A 17,452-nucleotide genomic window follows, 5' to 3' on the forward strand; every position below is an offset into this window, starting at 1 on the left:
ATCAGGGACAGCAAAAGTGCAAGGTGGTTGCAGCAAGAACCATCCAGAACATGGACACTGCCTTTGAAAAGCCTGTGGAGCTGAGGGGAACAGTGAGTGGCTTGAACAAAGTCCCTCCAAGTGGAGACAAGGCAGAGGCTGGTCAAAGGCGCCTGCTCCTTCTTCTGGCTGGGGGACACGTCTGTCAGCAGCATGTTAAATGGGGGATACATGAGCTCTGCCCCTGTTCTGCTCCCTGGCTTGAGCTCCCAAACCTGATGTGGCTTGGGGTGGCAGGGGAAAGAGGACACAGGTGTGTGTGCATGGGAAGTTCTTGCAGAAGCATGTGCTCCATGGGCTCCTTGTTCTGCCAGCCTCAAGCAGAAGAGCCAGAAGGGCAAATTCCACGTGCTTTTATGCCCAGGCCTGTCTGATCCGTGCATCGAGGAGCAGGCCCACACACTGACCTCATTTGCTTGGACAAAATTTTCTCCTAATATCTCACCCCATCCACCCAACATGACAGAAGGTCAAATGCAGCCAATGATGCATAGCATGGAGTATTGGACACTGAGTCACAACCCACAGTTCAGCCATACCCAGCAGACAGAGCATTTCCCAGTTTCAGTCTGGCACACACACCTCCATCCCACACACTCACCCACGACCTGTTGCATGACATTCCCTAATCTTCAACGAGGAAAACACTGGAAAACTAGAGGACAAATGTACAGGCTGCAGGTGACTGCACTTCAAAAACCTGTCTTCTGAAGGACCTGGGCTTACAGGGTGTAGCTGTTTCACCCTTGGCCCCAAAAGCCAAGGAGCAGAACACAGCTCCCATCCATGGGGTTAAAAGCATGGCAACAAGGCTCTGTTTGGAACAGCCCCCAGCCTACCCTGTCCCCCAGCCATGCCTGGGCACTGTGGCACTGCTCAAAACCAAGGCAGGGGAATTGCTAACAACTGCACGACACAAGCTATCATCCTGAGGCAATGCTCAGGCCCAGCCCTGCTCCTGTTGCACTTACTAAAACAGATGAAGCCAGAGGGACTAGAATGGAACCTATGAAAAGCCAGGTCCACCCTTGGGTAATCTGCGTATGCAGACTCAGCGTCTCCCTCCCCCTCCTCTTGGGTCACAGCTTTCTTTTGATCCCTGGCTCCACGTCCACCCTGCCCCAGCACTGGGATCGCTCTGCCCTGCTGCTCCTCACCATCAGCAGCAGCGGGGCAGAAGCTGGCTGTAGTGCCAGGTGGCAGAGACTGAGCAGCCAGGCTGCAGGGAGGGCGCCGCCGGACTGCCTCCTCCTGCTGTTCCACAGCCCGGACTTCAGCCAGGACTGGAGTTTCCTAGGGAACCTGAGGCAGCTGCAGCCAAAACGAGATCACTGGCAATGGGGGATTTTCAAACCTGGGCCAAAACCCATCTATTCAAGCTCATCATGGCACACTTGAGCCAGCTGCACAGCTGAGTACATGTGCATTCGGCACTGGGGCACTCTGCAGCAGGAAAAGAGATGCTGCACACACCTGATCCCTGAGCTCCTGGGTGGCTGCCACATTAACCATCCCCAGCAAACGCTGCACAGGGCTGATCCCTGAGCTCCCAGGCTGCTGCCACATTAACCATCCCCAGCAAACGCTGCACAGGGCTGATCCCTGAGCTCCCAGGCTGCTGCCACATTAACCATCCCCAGCAAACGCTGCACAGGGCTGATCCCTGAGCTCCCAGGCTGCTGCCACATTAACCATCCCCAGCAAACGCTGCACAGGGCTGATCCCTGAGCTCCCAGGCTGCTGCCACATTAACCATCCCCAGCAAACGCTGCACAGGGCTGATCCCTGAGCTCCCAGGCTGCTGCCACATTAACCATCCCCAGCAAACGCTGCACTGAGGCACGCTTGGCTGTCGCCGCAATGCGGGGATGTGTTCATCACCCAGCTTGGGGATTTGCTGCAGCTGGGCTCCCCGATTTGCTTCAGGATGCTGAGCTTCGTGTTGCCAATTTCTGCTCAGATCACGCTTGGGTGCCCATGAAAAATGCCTTTGCAATAGGGTTTTTCTCCCTTTCCCTCCTGCTGTTCTTTAGAGCCAAACTGTATCTCAGCAAAATCCAGGCTCTTGAAGTGCTTTTCTCCCTCCAGTACTTGTGCTCTCTCATCATGCCCTTCCCATCTGCCAGCTGCAACTCTGCAAGCAAGGGGTAAAGCAAGAATGGGTGAATCTGTTCACGTTTTCCAGTGCCTCTGCCGACTCCTGAGCACCGAGTGCACAGTATTGGTCATGGATCTGTTCCAGTCTGGAGCTGATCTCATCAGCAGTGCTGTGAATGACTCCATCGAGGCTCCCCCTTGCGGGCTCAGGGCCCTCAGCGCTCACTTCAGCCGCATAAATTCAAAGCAGCTCGCTCTAACCTGGCAGGTCTTCCTCTCCTTGTTCAGCTTCCAGCTACAAAACCTACCAGCCCCCAAGCCACAGCTACAACGAGGGCTTCTGTCCCATCAGTTTTATTTCATCTTTGCCTGCTGCAGATACAGCTCCTCAGCAGCAAGAGCATTCCCATATTCTCAGAGCACACCCCAAATGCCCCAGACCTCGTTGGAAAGAAGCTATCAGCATCAGCAAACCCACTTGAGCCTTCCCCAGCATGTAAAGAGACAATTTCACACCCCACACTGCACAGAAAGGCACTGCTGCCTGCTCAGGCAAGGAATAAAGACATCCCTTGAGCTGGGAATTAAGGCTTGAACACAAGGAAACAGGGATCTGCACAGCTCACCTCTAACTCTGGTATTTGCTTCTCTCACTTGTCTCGCTGAGCCAGTTGCTCTAATGACAGAACCAATGTGGAAAGGAAAACTGGTGTACAGAGGTCAAGGCAATTCCCCAAAGGAAGAAAATGAAATTATACCCCCATGCTAACAACCAGGGAAACTGAGGCAGCAAGATTAGCTGAGTATTTCCCTGAGTCTTGCTTCAAGACATGCGTAATTGCAGAGATCTAGCCAGCAGGTTTTCTGATCCCTTATGCAGCATCCTGTTTCCTCATTCTGCTCCTGTAGCTGCAGAAGGATGCCTTTGATCACCCGGGACAGGTCTTCCTACAGCTGAAAGGGAAACTGCTGAAAGAAATGGAAGGGAGCAATCCTGGTAGATGATTGCATACAAGAAAGTGCTGCATATGAAAGGGAAGGAGACATTTCCTATTAGATTAAAGGAGCTCAAACCTGCTCTCCCTCTACAGAAGTATGCAACTCTATACTTGCCTCTCTAATTGCAACTCTCTGATGGGAAAGGTGCTTAAAAGTATTGCAAAAGGAAGGAGATTAGCCAAGGTCAGGGAATGGCAGGGCTGCAAATCCAGAGGACTATGTAAAGAGGTGCATGGTCCGAGGTGTTTTTAGGAGAGGTGCTGCCTGCTTGTTCCAAGAGTGAAAACTGAGCCAGCCCCCAGGAACTGGCTGCTGGAGTCAGCCAGAGCAGGAAAACAAACAAACAAACACACACACACACAAAAAGTAACAAAAGATCACAATACCAAACTTCAGGAAAGTGAAAGGTCTCTGGCAGAACACCTTGCCAAAGAAAGGAATCTGATGGGGAAAGGAAGGCTCATGTCCTGGACCAGAGCTGACGACCCAGGAGGAAGCACACACAAGCACATCTGAAAAAGATCACAGGGTTCACATAAACACACACGGCAGAGAAGCCAAACAAACATGGGAACAAACAAGGGGTGACAGGGTGGTTCTGGCCGGCAGAAGATGACAGGGCAGGTGGAAAACCCCTCTCCCAGGCGGACCCGGCACTCCTCTGAGGCCTTTCCTTCCCGATGGAGAGGGACTTGGCTTGTTTGGGATTCACCTCGAGTGTGCAAGCAGCAGGAGCGTTCGCTGAGCCCGGGCTGCTCAGGCAGGGGCTCCCCTGCCTGCTGGTGCCCTCTGCGGGCGGTGCTGCGGAGCCGGGTACCACGGACTGCGTCCCTGTGCCGAACCTGGGACTGCACCCTGTGCCGAACCTGGGACTGCAGCCCTGTGCCCAATCTGGGACTGCACCCTGTGCCGAACCTGGGACTGCGCCCTGTGCTGAACCTGGGACTGCACCCTGTGCCGAACCTGGGACTGCACCCTCTGCTGAACCTGGGACTGCACCCTCTGCCCAACCTGGGACTGCAGCCCTGTGCCGAACCTGGGACTGCACCCTCTGCTGAACCTGGGACTGCAGCCCTGTGCCGAACCTGGGACTGCACCCTCTGCTGAACCTGGGACTGCAGCCCTGTGCCGAACCTGGGACTGCAGCCCTGTGCCCAATCTGGGACTGCAGCCCTGTGCCGAACCAGGGCCATGCTCTGACCCCATGAGCCGTGCTCATCCAGGCCTCTGGCTTGCACGCCACCACTTTCCTCCGCAACTGGCTCCAAGCTAATTATAGCTCCGGTACTTTCCCTCTGGAGCAGTGTTAATTACAACTTGGAGCGCCTCACTCCGTCCAAACCTAGCTTAAAATTCCAGCTGTCGGTAAAAATAAATCGAGGGGAGAAAGGTTGTTCCTTATACATCATCTAGCCGCTCTTACAGGGAGCAAAGATTCACATTCCGATCTCTTTTTCCATTGGCTGCACGTTGGGTCCCTGCTATATGGAAAGCAGATGTACCAAAGGGGAAAGAGACTTGTAAATCTGTGAGAAATGAAAGCAAGGTCGCCGCTGACAGGGCTGTTATGCACGAGTTCACTCGCCATTGTTTGCAACCAGCCGAAAAGAGGCGCAGCCTTCCATTCATCCTGGACTTGCTAACCACTGGGTGTTGCCAAAGACAGGAAAACAAACACGCTCGAGACTCAGACAGACCGAAACCTGAGCAAAAGGGGGCTGTGTAAAACACCGGCCTGCGAAACTTCTCATTCAGAGGCATCGCTGTGGGGGATGGAGCGGTGCGTGCCTTCTATGCAGATCGTACATGACCTGGAGGGCTCCGAGAGATGACTTCAGGATTCTCAGAAAAAATCAAAGGAATAGTGACAGGCAGGGCTGACTCATAAGATTATTTTAATCTGCGTAAAACGTGCCTGAACACAGAGAGGGGAAGGATGTTGCAATTTTCTATGAAAAGCACTTTAAAAGGGCTTTGTGATGCAAGGCAGTAACAGTTAAAAAAAGAACTACATTCAGGCGCCAAAAAGTGCTTTTTAATGGCCAAAAAGCCCTTACCAAAACAATGGCTATCCATCAGGAAAAGCCATTAGGGGTGACAAGAGGGCAGTTCCCCCGTCAGCCGCGGGATTAGCGCTGTAAATGAGTAACCCAGCCCGGCCGCGGTGCGCTCAGACGCCTGTCTGCACATGCGAGGCCGGAACGCCGAGCTGCGGCTGCATTGTGCTCTTATCGCCGAGGCCCTGGCCCGCCCCGGCCCCAAGCCCGCCGCCCTCAGCGGGCACCCCTCACACAGGCGCCCCCCGAGGTCCCTCGGGATCTGAAAGGCAGGAAAGCGAACTGCCAAAGCAGCGAGTCGGGGAGAAGCCGTGCTGCTCCTGGAGCACGGAGAAAACAGGCGCTGTTAGGTGCCCAGCTGGCTGGCCTGGATCACCAGAGCCACACGGAAAGCGGGGATAAACGGAGTTTGTATTCTGGGACAAACGGAGTTTGTTTTCCTGGAACGCTCCAGCGGGTTCTGGAGCATCACCCCCACCCCCGCCCGCTCCACACGCTGCTCGGCCAGGCAGAAGGGCCAGGCCAGGCGCTGGCCAGAAGATCAGCTGCTATTTACAGTACAGTGCATGGAACGGCACTTGCTGCCATTTATATTTATATTTATTACAGGCCGACACCCGACCCCGGCTGGACTGCCGGGCCTCGGCGGGCGCGCAGCGCGCATGCGCGGCCCCGGCGGGCCCGTGTCCTTTTAAAGGACACCGCTGGCTGCCCGCCGGAAGTGCCCGTTGTCCGTGCCGGAAGTGGCTTCACCTGCCAGTAACATGGCTTCTTCCGGGAGGGGCCGGCTCGCCCGGTTTCCGCGCGGCGCTGCTTTCCGGCGCTCCGCCCCGCCCCGCGCCCGCTTGCCCTCTGTGTCCTTCTCCGGGAGGGCCTTCCGCCTCCCTCCGCTTCCTTCCGCTTCCTTCCGCCGCCCTTCGCCTCCCGCGCCCTTCCCTGCCCTGCGCGGTGAGCTGATGGTGCAGCGGGAGCGCGGGCCGCCAGGGGGCGCGCTGGCAGCGGAGCGGCGCTCCGCGCGGCCGACTTCCGGCTCTCGGTGGCCAGAGCGATCGCGGCTCTCCATGGCGCGGCCGCGCCGGGCCCGGCGGCAGGGCGGCGGAGCGGTGCTGCCCCGCTGAGGAGCCGCGGGCCGCCGACATGGAGCCCGAGACGCTGGAGGCGCGCATCAGTGAGTGCGGCTGCGACCACCGCTGCTCTCCCAGTGGGGCGGGGCGGGGCGGGCGCGGGGGGCGCAGGGCTGTGAGGGAGGGGGCCTGTGAGGGAGGGGGGCTGCGGGCGCGGTGAGACCCCAGGGCCCAGCCGGAGGCAGGGGTACGGTGGGTCAGCAGGGAGGAGGGAGCCAGAGTTGGTGCACAGGGCTGCCGTGGGAAGGGGCGAGTGGACACGAGTGTGTTTCTCCTCCCACGCCGTCCCCTGCTGCTGCTGCACCCGCTGGAGTTGGCAGGGAGGGAGTGGCATCAATGATGTCCTTCCACACAGTAGGAGCCTGTTGGGTTTTTCTTCTCACCGTCCCCTCCTCCTGCCCGCAGACAAAGCCACAAACCCCCTGAACAAGGACCTGGACTGGGATGGTATCAATGCGTTCTGTGAGCAGCTCAATAAGGAGCTGGAGGGGTAAGTGCTTTGTCCTTTCCCCAGGCTTCTCCAGGTCACAGGCCTGGTTATGATTTCCCACCCAGCAAAATCCAGTGGGATTGCCCCAAAAGCTGAATAGGCATGAAGGCCCTTGAGGTGGGGGTAGGTGGGGGGTCCACTAATAGAAGGTTTCCTCCGGATTTTGAGGTGTCTTAGTGCCTTATCAGCATCTTCAGCTTGCAACATGCTTTTCAGCTCTGGATTCGCAGACAGCAATGCAAGTACCAGACATTTTGTCAATAACCGGCAAGCTTTTCTTTTCCCCTCACTCCTTCCAGTCCTCCACTTGCCACCCGGCTTCTTGCCCACAAGATCCAGTCTCCACAGGAATGGGAAGCTATCCAGGCCCTCACGGTAAGGGCATCTGCAGGCTGGTAGAACTAGATGGAGGGGCAGGGTGTGGAGATGCTCCAGCTTGACTGGAAAAGCACGGGAACCTTTGAATTCCCTCTGAGAAAGCCCTGGAGCACCTGGGCCCTTGGGTGGGAGAGGGACTGAAGGTGGTTCCACAAGTCAGGAGAGGTTACTTGGAAAGGTTTTGTTCCTAGAAGGATCATAGCCTGTTGAAGCTGAATAGGAAGCTTTTTGGCTTTTGTTGTGGTGGCCTTGGCAGTGCTGTGTTAATGGTTGGACTGTATGATCTTGATGATACTTTCCAACCTAAAGGATTCAATGATTCTTAATCATGTTGTGGATCCCTACTTTGAAACCCTGGTGTTTGTGACCTCTCTAAGGGTAACCCTTTGGGTGGGCTGTTCAGCCATCTCTGCAAAAACTGGCCCCAAAGATGGGAATCTTTCTTCCCTGAGGGAGGGTGCTTGAGCACCCGGGAGGGAGCAGGGGATGTCCCTTTGTGCTGCTGTGACAGTAGCCACGGGCTCTGTACCTGGTGAGGGGCAAGCAGGAAGGAGCAGGCTCCTGACCCTGCTGCTGGCCCCATGCTGGGACTCACATAGCTGCTGTCCCCAGGTGCTGGAGTCGTGCATGAAGAGCTGTGGCAAACGCTTCCACGATGAGGTGGGCAAGTTCCGCTTCCTCAACGAGCTCATCAAGGTGGTGTCCCCTAAGGTGGGTCTCATGGCATTGTGCTGGAAGGGAATGCTGCCTGGTGGCAGGAGGGCTTTGGGAAAAAGTGGTGGCTGAGAAAAAAGGTCAGACACCCACTGGGATGTGGGTGAAATAGGACAGTGTTAGTAGGAGATCTAGTCCTTGTTTCCTGGTGAGTTTTCTGGTGGGAAGTGAGTTTTCACCCCGCTGTTCCAGGCTGATTCTTGTTGTAGGAAGCTGAGCACCAACTGGACATGGTGCAGCCAGCACTTGTGAGACAGCTGAGCTCATGTGCGTGCCTGGAGTCACCTTCCCTGCATCCCTGTAGGGCTCTGTCTGTGCTGCATGTGCTCAGGAACACCCCCCAGCTGCGACAGGACCATGTCTCTTTGGGGTGTCCCAACCTGACTGAGACACTCTTGGAGGGCAAGCCCAGGCTTGGTCAGGGGTGTTCTGGTGAGTCCATCTGAAGGACCAAGTCAGTACCTGCTCCTGTGCTGATGCTGCTGTTCCTGCAGCAGAACAAGCTGTGCGGGCTCCCCTGCTTCAGTCAAGGCAGTGAACACCAGCAAGCGTAGAGTTAAGGGAACCCAGGCTAAATATGACCAAGGAAAACCTTTGTCTGCCAGTCACAGCTTGTGATCTGTGATGATGAATAGCCCCAGACAGTGACAGCAGCATCCTAAAGTTCTCTTGCTTGGCACCCTAGAGTATGTTCTCTGCCTTAAGCCACTTGTTTCTGGTGGCACATGCACTGTTTGTACCACCAGTGCTCCCATCAGACCCATGTGAGAAGGCTGAAGGATGATTGCATGGCGCCTGCTGCGTGCTGGTCACCTTGCTCAGGGCCCTGACTCTGAGACCATTACCCACACCCCTCTCCCAGAGGGCTGCCTTGCTGAGCAGCTTCTTTTCACAGGACCCTTCCCTTCACAAGGTGACAGGAGACCTGCCTGAGCCTTCCCACCTGTCCCCGTGTGCCACTGAGGAGCTGCTACTGCAGCATTTCTCACACCTCTTGTTTTTCCTGTGATGGAAACCAGGCACAGCATAGCATGTGTTGCAAGGCCCTCGTGAGCTTTCCTGCCTGCTTCCTCTTTCCTCCTTGTGCCATTGGGAACAGTCTCACTTCTCCTGGGAGGGCAAGGAGAGGAACAGGCCAGACTTGCAACAGCTCAGATCAGCTTCACACCTCCTCTTTTCTCTTCCTCTAGTATCTTGGCAGCCGGACATCAGAGAAAGTGAAGTCAAAGATCCTGGAGCTCATGTACAGCTGGACATTAGGGCTGCCTCATGAGGTGAAGATTACTGAAGCCTACCAGATGCTGAAGAAACAAGGTGAGAGGCAGTGGTCTGGAAGGGACAGTGGACAGAAGGTTTTGCCCACCTTCATTTTTTGTCCGGGAGAAATCTGAAACAAGCTCTCCCTTCCCTCTGCCCAGACCCAGGGCATCCATCAGTCTGACTCAGCACCAGGGTTAGGAGACAGAGCAGGTGCCTTGGGGCTCCTGGCTGAGCAGAGGGAGTTGCTGGCTTGGAGGGCTCATCTGCTTGCTCACGTGGGAGATGGGGCACTGGAAAGGTCTGGGGCTGAAGGGCTGCAAGTACTTCAGCAGTATAGGCTGGAATTTTCTAAGCAAGGGTATTTATGGGGAATGGAAACACAATCCAGGATCTTGTGTAACAGGAGCTAACCCACACACCCTCGGTCCCAGCTGGATTTGGTGGGCCATTAGGGAAAAAAGACCTGAGTGGCAGTGCCATCCCTGCGTGGGTGAGTCCTCCTGATCTCTCCTTCTACTGCAGGGATTGTGAAGTGTGACCCCAAACTTCCTGATGACGCTCCTTTTCCACCGCCTCCTCCTCGACCCAAGAACATCATCTTTGATGATGAAGAAAAATCCAAGGTAAGGGCTCTGTGCAAGGAGAGGGACAGTAGGCATCATCTTCCTGCTCCAGTACCTTATGTCCCCCTGATATGGGAGAGTCAAAGTCCCTGCTGTCCTTCAGAAAATGCATCACAGGAATGCTGAGGGCCTGTTCCAAAATCATGACAAAGGAAATATCCAGAGGAGTGGGGCATGTGGGTCTGTTTGACCTTTGGAGCACTTAGCTGCAGGATGGTGCGAAGAGTGAGGCACTGACATTGGCCCAAGCAGGTCTGGGGAGGTGTGCTGCTGTGAGCTCTCTAGACTTTGGAGTTATCTGGCCATGAGGTTTAAATCTCAGCCCCAGATGCTGCTGCTGTTATCTCTTCCCCACCCCCAGCGCTGCAATCTGCTTATTGCCCAACCACTTATAGCCACCTGGACCCATCCTGTGTTGTCTTTCCATCAGAATTGTGTCACCACTCAGGCAAACCTCTGCACTATCAGTGCTGATACATTTAAGCAAGTACTGGGCTCCTCTGGGTCTAGTTCTACAGCAGGAGTGTGATGCCAGTTTGCGGTAAGGGATATAGTCTGCCTCCATGGGTCACAGTCTGAAAATGAGGATTTGAAGATGGGCAGTTCACTGACTGTGGAGAGGAAGTGGGAGCTCTCTCTCACCACCAGCAAAGAGACATGTGAACAAGTCCAAGTAGGAGTCCATTACAACGCCATGGCAATTCTTGCATAAACCAGGCTCTCTTCCTGTCTCAGTGCTGCTGCACTCCAGACTCTCCATGGTGGGTAATGGGCAGGCCAGAGCAGGTTTTGAATGCAGGGGATCTTCAGGGAAAGACCTAGCTTGCATAACCAGAACTACAAGAGGAAAAGCCAAGCCAGTTGTGCTTCTCTCCCTGGTCCCTGATAGCCCACAGGTTCCTGTGGCTGGGCTTTCTAAATGATTGGAGTTGTCCGCTGCCAGATACAGGTTTGGGAGGATGGGGGCAGCTCTTGGCTCTAGTGATGCAAGAGTGACTCTGGCTGCCATCCCTCAGCTTGGGCTCAGGAGTCTCTTCTCTTTTGCAGACGCTGGCTCGCCTCCTGAAAAGTTCCCATCCTGAGGATCTCCGGGCTGCCAACAAGCTCATCAAGGAGATGGTTCAGGAGGTGTGACTGGGGAAAAAGGGAGCTGGGGGGTCATGGTCTGGGTGGTGATGGCTGGCACCAAAGGAGGACTGGCTTTGTGACCTCATGACCTCAAGGCATATGGAGCTTCTGCCCAAAATTTGGGTGCAGCAGCTGTGAAAGAGTCCTTGTGAGAGTTCTGCCATCCCCTGGCTGCTTGGGGGAATGGCTCTGAGTGCATTCTGTGGCCCAAGCCCTGCTGCAGCACAAGATCCACAGCAATTCCATCCCTGTGTGGCATGTTCCTGCCCTGAGATGACCTGGAGTTTTCCACTGGAGTGGGAGCTGTTGTGAGGGCAGTGTTGCTGGGCTTTAGTCCAGGCTGGCTGGTTGGCCTGGCCTTCCTCCTCTCCAGGTGAGGACATCCTTCCCCATGTGCTTCTCCTCCAGGACCAGAAGCGCATGGAGAAGATCTCCAAGAGGGTGAATGCCATTGAGGAGGTGAACAACAACGTGAAGCTGCTGACAGAGATGGTGACAAACTACAGCAAGGGGGAGACAACGGAAAGCAATGAGGACCTAATGAAGGTGAGGAAAGGCAATCCCAGAATCATCCTTCGGTTTAGCAGAAATGGGTGACCCTTAGCCCCTCATCCTCCTGCCTATTTTGTACACCCAGCTGAGCATCCTGCTGCTCAGGATGCTCACCTCATGACTGTTTCTCTGCTGCCGCAGGAGCTGTATCAGCGCTGTGAGCGCATGAGGCCCATGCTTTTCCGGCTCGCCAGTGACACAGAAGACAATGATGAAGCTCTAGGTAAACATGTCTGACCTTTCTCCTTCCTGCTGAGCCTGCCCTGGAGGTGTCAGTGTACCCTGGTGCAGCCTGCAGCAGCAATGGTGGAAATGCTCTCTGCAGTGGTTTTGTTTGCAGCCACTTGGGCCTTACTTGGGAGAAACAGACAGACAGGGTATAAGAGTTACTCTCTTCACTGTTTCACGCTTGTTTTCAGCGGAGATTCTGCAAGCCAATGACAATCTGACCCAGGTGATCAATCTCTACAAGCAGCTTGTACGGGGAGAAGAGATCAATGGGGAGACGGTGGCCAGTCCCCTTCGAGGTGAGGAGACTTGAAGAATGGGGACAGGAAGGTCAAGCAGAGGGACCCTGTTGCTGGTTTTTTGCAGAGTAAGAGAGGACTGAGAGAAGTGGAAAGGGGAAACCTGCAGGAGCTTAGAGTGGGGCTGGTGAGATAAGGAAATGGCTTGTGGATGTGACTGGTGCATGAAGAAGGGGAACTGGAAGGGAGAGCAGCGGGTGTGAGGAAGGATGAGAGCAAGGCCTCACCACATTGCATAAGGACTGGACAACGTTTTCAGAGTCTTTTCTTTTTGCAGGCAGCACCTCAGCACTTCTAGATCTCTCTGGCCTGGAGCTTCCAGCAACAGGCCCTTCCTACCCAGCCTTGCCCACCCTTTCAGGTGGCTCAGCAGTCCCTGTGCCTGACCAAGCTGGCTCTGTCTCCTTGCTGGATGATGAACTTATGTCTTTAGGTGAGAAATCCAGAGCAAAAGTTCTTCGTTCTTTGACTCTAGATAGTTCTTCTTTGGCAGGAACATGAATAAGAGAGAGCTCTGGTAGAAGTCAATAATGAAAGACAAAGAGGTTCTTTCATTTAGTGTGAGGGAGAGGAGGGAAGGACTCTGCTACAATTCTGAACTTCAGTCCCATGGTGTTTTCTTGGCTAGTCAGAGAGAGCCTGTAGGGATGTGCCCACTGATTTGCTCTGGGTAAACTGACCTGGCAGGTAAATCAAGAGTGATGCAATGGCCATCCCCAGATGGGATCACAAGGGTGGGTCACCCCCAGCTCCTCGTGTTTTCTGCTTGCTCTTGAAGTCATGAACTGACAACAGATGCATGGGACTTCCAGAACTGTTCACATGAAATCATGTAAAGTGTCACTCCTAGAATGCTCTAGAGTCCTGCTTTGCACAACAAAGTGTCTGTTTCCTAAGTCAAGTGCTTTTGAGTACAACAGCATCAAGTAGACAACATGGTCAGTCAGATTGGTCAGCTCAATAGCAGTCATTTTTCTGTTGATTGCAGTGAGACATGAACTATAAATGAAGCTATCTGGACAGAAAAAAGCCACTGTCACCCTCCTGGCTCTCCCCCACATAAGGATGGGGGCCAGAGATGGAGACCACATTGGCAGTTCTGCCCTGCTGCTTCTGTGTCTTACTCAGGCCATGCTTAATGCTCTTAGTGATTTGGTAGGTAAGCTGAATGTTTGCTTATACTCCTGGCAGGCCTGAATGACCCAGCACCACATCCTGTCCAGGCCAGTGACAGCAGTGGCTGGAACAGCTTCCAGGTAATGCACTGGGAGATAGGGCAGAGGGTGGGAGGGTGGTAGAAGCCCCCTCAAATGAAGGCAGGGAAACATGCCACAGCTGGTGTTGATATGCAGCCCTGCTTTGGGGCTCTCCTCCGTGCTCTTTTCACAGTCATCAGACAGCAATGAGCTCAATATCACCCCTCTCATGGCAACACCACCACTCAAAGCAGATGCTGGTGCATCCTCCCCGAAACCATCTCCTAGCAGCAGTGGCCTGGATGACCTGGACCTCCTGGGCAAGACACTGCTGCAGCAGTCTTTGCCTCCAGAATCTCAACAAGTGCGATGGTAAGCACTAGGAAGTGCAGTCTGGCATCTCTCGCCATTTTTTCCATTTCTGGGTGCTGGACAGCATTTCAGTACCCTGTTCCACTCGATCTCTCTCCCCCTGTAGGGAGAAGCAGCAGCCACCCCCTCGGCTCACCCTGAGGGATCTGCAGAACAGGAGCAGCTCTGGCACCGCAGCCCACAATCCCAGTGCTCTGCCTGTACTCCAGAGTATTTCCCCTAACCCCACGCTGCCTCTGACCTCAGAGCTGCCTGCCGCTGCCACACTTCCAAAAGCTGCCACCACACCAGCAGGAAGTACTGCAGTGCCACCACGGCCTCCTGCCACTGCGCTGCCCCAGGAGATCTCGCTGGCCAACATCACTGTGCCTCTGGAGTCAATCAAACCCAGTGAGATGGGGAAAAATAGGGGGGCGGGCATGGGGGGATTCAACCCTGCACACATGGAAGGGAAGAATGCGAAGAAACTTCTTGCTTGTTGGATTTTGTGGGATTTTGTGGAGGCTGAAGAGGAATGATGTCTCTGTCACTAGGACGATGGGGAAAGTTCTCAGGCCAATTCCCTCCTGGTTGACTGCTGTGTGTCCCTGCCTTTCCCACAGGCAGCATCCTCCCTGTGACAGTGTATGATCAGCATGGCTTCCGTGTCCTCTTCCACTTCGCTAAGGATGCCCTGCCCGAGAGGCCTGACGTACTTGTGGTGGTGATTTCTATGCTGAGCACAGCCCCGCAGCCCATCCGCAATATTGTCTTTCAGTCTGCCGTCCCCAAGGTAAGACAGCTGCTGGGGCTGAGGTCCCAAACTGGGCAAAGCATTATTCTACTTCTGCAGGAAAACTGGGTGGGTGGAGAGAGCTCCCTGGGCATGGGAGCAAATTCTGATGCCTTCAGATTAGCACAATGCTTTTCTCTTTGACTAGGCAGCAAAGCTTCCCAAGTGCAGCAGAGCTTCTGGCTGCCAAGTCATTCTCAGGAATGTGGTCACTCTCTCCTCTCACTCTCTCCCTAGATAATGAAGGTGAAGCTACAGCCTCCCTCAGGCACGGAGCTGCCAGCATTCAATCCCATCGTCCACCCCAGTGCCATCACCCAAGTCCTGCTGCTCGCTAACCCACAGAAGGTAACAGCACTGTCCCTGGGGCATGAACAGGGGCTGGTCCTGGTGCTTAGGCGAAGCCTCACTACCCTATCCCTGTTCCCTCTACTCAGCAGCATCTGAGATGTGAATGGTTTGTGCCTCATGCCTTTCTTCCTTTTTCTCCCATGTCCAGGAGAAAGTGAGGCTACGGTACAAACTGACCTTCACCATGGGAGAGCAAACCTACAATGAAATTGGGGACGTGGACCAGTTTCCCCCACCAGAATCCTGGGGAAACCTTTAGGGCCACATGTTGCAGGCACTACACTGCAGATTCCTTGGGAAGCCAACCCTGTGGGGCTGGAGCAGCCAGAGGAAATGGGAGGGTGGCTGCGGGCTGGTGCTCACGCTCTGTTCTCCAGATGGCCGGGCAAGGGCCAGAGGGAGCATGCCTCAAGAAGGAGAGCAGAGATGCCAGGAGATGTTAATCTCACAGGACTAGAAGTGGAGTGGAAAGCGTCATGTGTGTGAACAGTTGCCTTCCCTGCTCTTCTGAAGATGACACTCCCTCCCCAGTCTGTCCAGCTTGTCTTCTAACCCTGCTTTCCTGCTTTAGGTGCATAGGGGAACAAGGATAGGGAGCTTTAACAGCCTCAGCCCAGGGCAAGGCCTAGCAAAGGAAGATCCTTTTCCTTGTCTGCTCCCTCCACACTTCTCAGCCCTTCAGCTACTTCGTGCTCTATGGTGCTCTCTCTTGCCCCCTCCTTAGAGCTGGGCCCCAGTGATTCCATGTGGTGGGATCACACTGGAGCTGATGAGGAACAGGGCTGAGCAGAGCTTAGGTATCTCTCCAGCACCAGAGAGCAGACAGCTGTCTCTGCTTTGGGGGGGGTCAGGGGGAGTGATCATCACATATCTCTGTCCTAGCTGCTTACAGAGCTGTTGGTGAGAGGTGGGGCCTCAGGGGCTAGGAGGGGGTTGCTCTGTGCCTTCCCCGCCCCTTCAGCTGGCGTTCTGAACCCCTATGGCATGGTAGGAACCATTCCCACAGCCTTTATCTATCATAGCAAGCTGTGGGAATGGTGGCCAGAGAGGGGCATGCTCTGGGGGTTGAGACTGCCTGCAGCCTCCTGGCAGATGGGGAGAGGAAGCAGCAGTGAGGCTTCCTTTCCCCAGCTGGGCTGGAGAGCTCGGTGGGGCAGGGGGGTTTTCTCAGCTCTTGAGTGTCCTCTCGCAGAGGGGTGAGTGATGGGCTGGGAGCTGGGGGAGATGGGAGCCCAGCTCATCACCACCAAGCTCTGCACTGGGGCACGGGGGGGTTCAGCTGTGCCTTGTGCACCTTTGCTGCAGCTGAGGGCAGGCCTGGCTCCCTGTGGCGGGGAGGGGGCTCACCCCAGCCGCCTGATCACTGTGACACAAGAGCTGGGATCTGCAGCACCGAGGAGACCGAGGGTAGCACATCCCAAGCAATCCCCAATCCCATGGCACTTAGGACCATGGAAGCTGCTTCCCATCCCTAAGTTGGTTTGGAGAGGGCCTGATCATAAAAAGCAGAGGCAAGCTGTGCTCTGCAGTGGCTTGCCAGAGGTTGAAGGAAGCATGTGAGAGATGGAGATGAGCAGGGTGCCTCGCACTCGAGGCTCGGGCAGCGAAGGTGATGTGTCTCAGAGCTGGGCACAGCAGGCAGTAAAGGGGAGGGGGAAGCAAGGTCTTTATGCTGGGATTCTGCTGTCTTACTTCCCTTTCCCGTCTCTTCAGGGTTTTGTATGGGTTTTTCTTTGCAGATCTTGTTTGGTTCTTGAATAGACTTGTATATATTTTCAGTGCAAAATTCTGTAAATGGAAGAAAACAAACATTTAAAACAAGACGCCCGGCGCGAAGAATCTGCTGTATTTATGGGAAATAAAGAGTTCTTTCCTGATCCTCCTCCTCTCTCTTTTGACCCAAGGAATGCATTTTTCCCCTTACTTTTCCTGGACCCCTGAGGAGCTTCTCTGCATCCTGTCCAGCTCAAATCCTGCCCCCTCAGTCCTGTAGTTCATCCCTCGGTCACTCAGGCCCTTGTCACAATGATTTCCCTGCTCCCAAGAGCAGGGTTGGTGGAATTCCCCTGGCAGTTCTCAATTCCTTTTTTGAGAGCAGTGACTTCCAGGCTGTGAACTGGGTGCCGCCCACTTCCCTTGTGCCCCATGGAGAGGCAGTGGGCAGGAATGTGTGCCTGACAGCCCACGGAAAGCAGGGCTTGAGCTCACTCCCATGCCTCACATGACTGCAGCTTCACCACTGCTGGTGGCAGCACTTGGAAGCAGCTCCACGAGGCAGTTTTATTTCAGGAGTACAAAGGGGGATCTCCTCTGACAAGCAGCAGCCCAGGGCTGGGAGCGGCTCTGATACCACATATAAGAATTGGCCCAGCCCCCCCTTGATGCAGCCAGTGAGGATCTGGGGGGCCTTAGCTGCATTGTTTGCAACAGGCGCTTGAAGCTGCCTGTCAGGAGCACCCGGGGCTTGATGGTGGAGGATTAGACGTGCTCTGCCACAGGTTGAGAACAGCCTGGTGTTTTGGGCAGGGAGACAGTGGTGCTCTGTCACCCCACAACCACTTGAAAACAGCTGCCAGCACCACTTTGCTAGACAGTAACTGGAGACCTGATCCTTGCCAACAAGCGCAGCCTAGCAGCCCTCAAATTTTTGCTCCTCCGCCTTCAGGGCACACATGGAGTGGCCCTTCTGCCTCATTTTCTTTTGCTGCTTGCCTCTTCTACCCACAAGCTGACCGCTTCTTGTTTTGGCTTGGTTTGCTGCTTCCTTTGCCAG

The 17,452-nt window shown here is 54.8% G+C and overlaps 1 protein-coding gene across 2 annotated transcripts; it reads left to right on the forward strand.

Annotated features, from left to right (window-relative positions):
• Nucleotides 1-6,267: 6,267 nt before the first annotated feature.
• Nucleotides 6,268-16,556, forward strand: GGA1 (golgi associated, gamma adaptin ear containing, ARF binding protein 1). 2 transcript variants are annotated; one of them, XM_063154489.1, is made up of 17 exons: nucleotides 6,268-6,360; nucleotides 6,722-6,806; nucleotides 7,106-7,181; nucleotides 7,797-7,895; nucleotides 9,089-9,212; nucleotides 9,681-9,781; nucleotides 10,829-10,909; nucleotides 11,318-11,455; nucleotides 11,603-11,684; nucleotides 11,881-11,988; nucleotides 12,266-12,421; nucleotides 13,180-13,244; nucleotides 13,378-13,556; nucleotides 13,663-13,946; nucleotides 14,159-14,328; nucleotides 14,566-14,676; nucleotides 14,828-16,556. In XM_063154489.1, exons 1-17 carry the CDS (start codon nucleotides 6,330-6,332, stop codon nucleotides 14,936-14,938), a joined length of 2,001 nt encoding a protein of 666 aa, XP_063010559.1. In that variant the 5' UTR covers nucleotides 6,268-6,329; the 3' UTR covers nucleotides 14,939-16,556. The 2 variants fall into 2 exon arrangements, with proteins under 2 accessions (XP_063010559.1, XP_063010561.1); XM_063154491.1 differs by lacking the exons at nucleotides 6,268-6,360; nucleotides 7,106-7,181; nucleotides 7,797-7,895 and having other exon boundaries at nucleotides 6,739-6,806.
• Nucleotides 16,557-17,452: the final 896 nt, after the last annotated feature.

This window comes from Melospiza melodia, chromosome 4 (assembly GCF_035770615.1).
Source record: "Melospiza melodia melodia isolate bMelMel2 chromosome 4, bMelMel2.pri, whole genome shotgun sequence".
NCBI lineage: Eukaryota > Metazoa > Chordata > Aves > Passeriformes > Passerellidae > Melospiza > Melospiza melodia.

Bases quoted from the DNA above. Each gene is read 5' to 3' on its own strand.
- GGA1 (XM_063154489.1), top strand. From the start codon at position 6,330: ATGGAGCCCGAGACGCTGGAGGCGCGCATCA. The intron at 7,182-7,796 runs GTAAGGGCATCT...TGCTGTCCCCAG, and splicing joins AAGCTATCCAGGCCCTCACG to GTGCTGGAGTCGTGCATGAA. The intron at 12,422-13,179 runs GTGAGAAATCCA...TACTCCTGGCAG, and splicing joins TGATGAACTTATGTCTTTAG to GCCTGAATGACCCAGCACCA.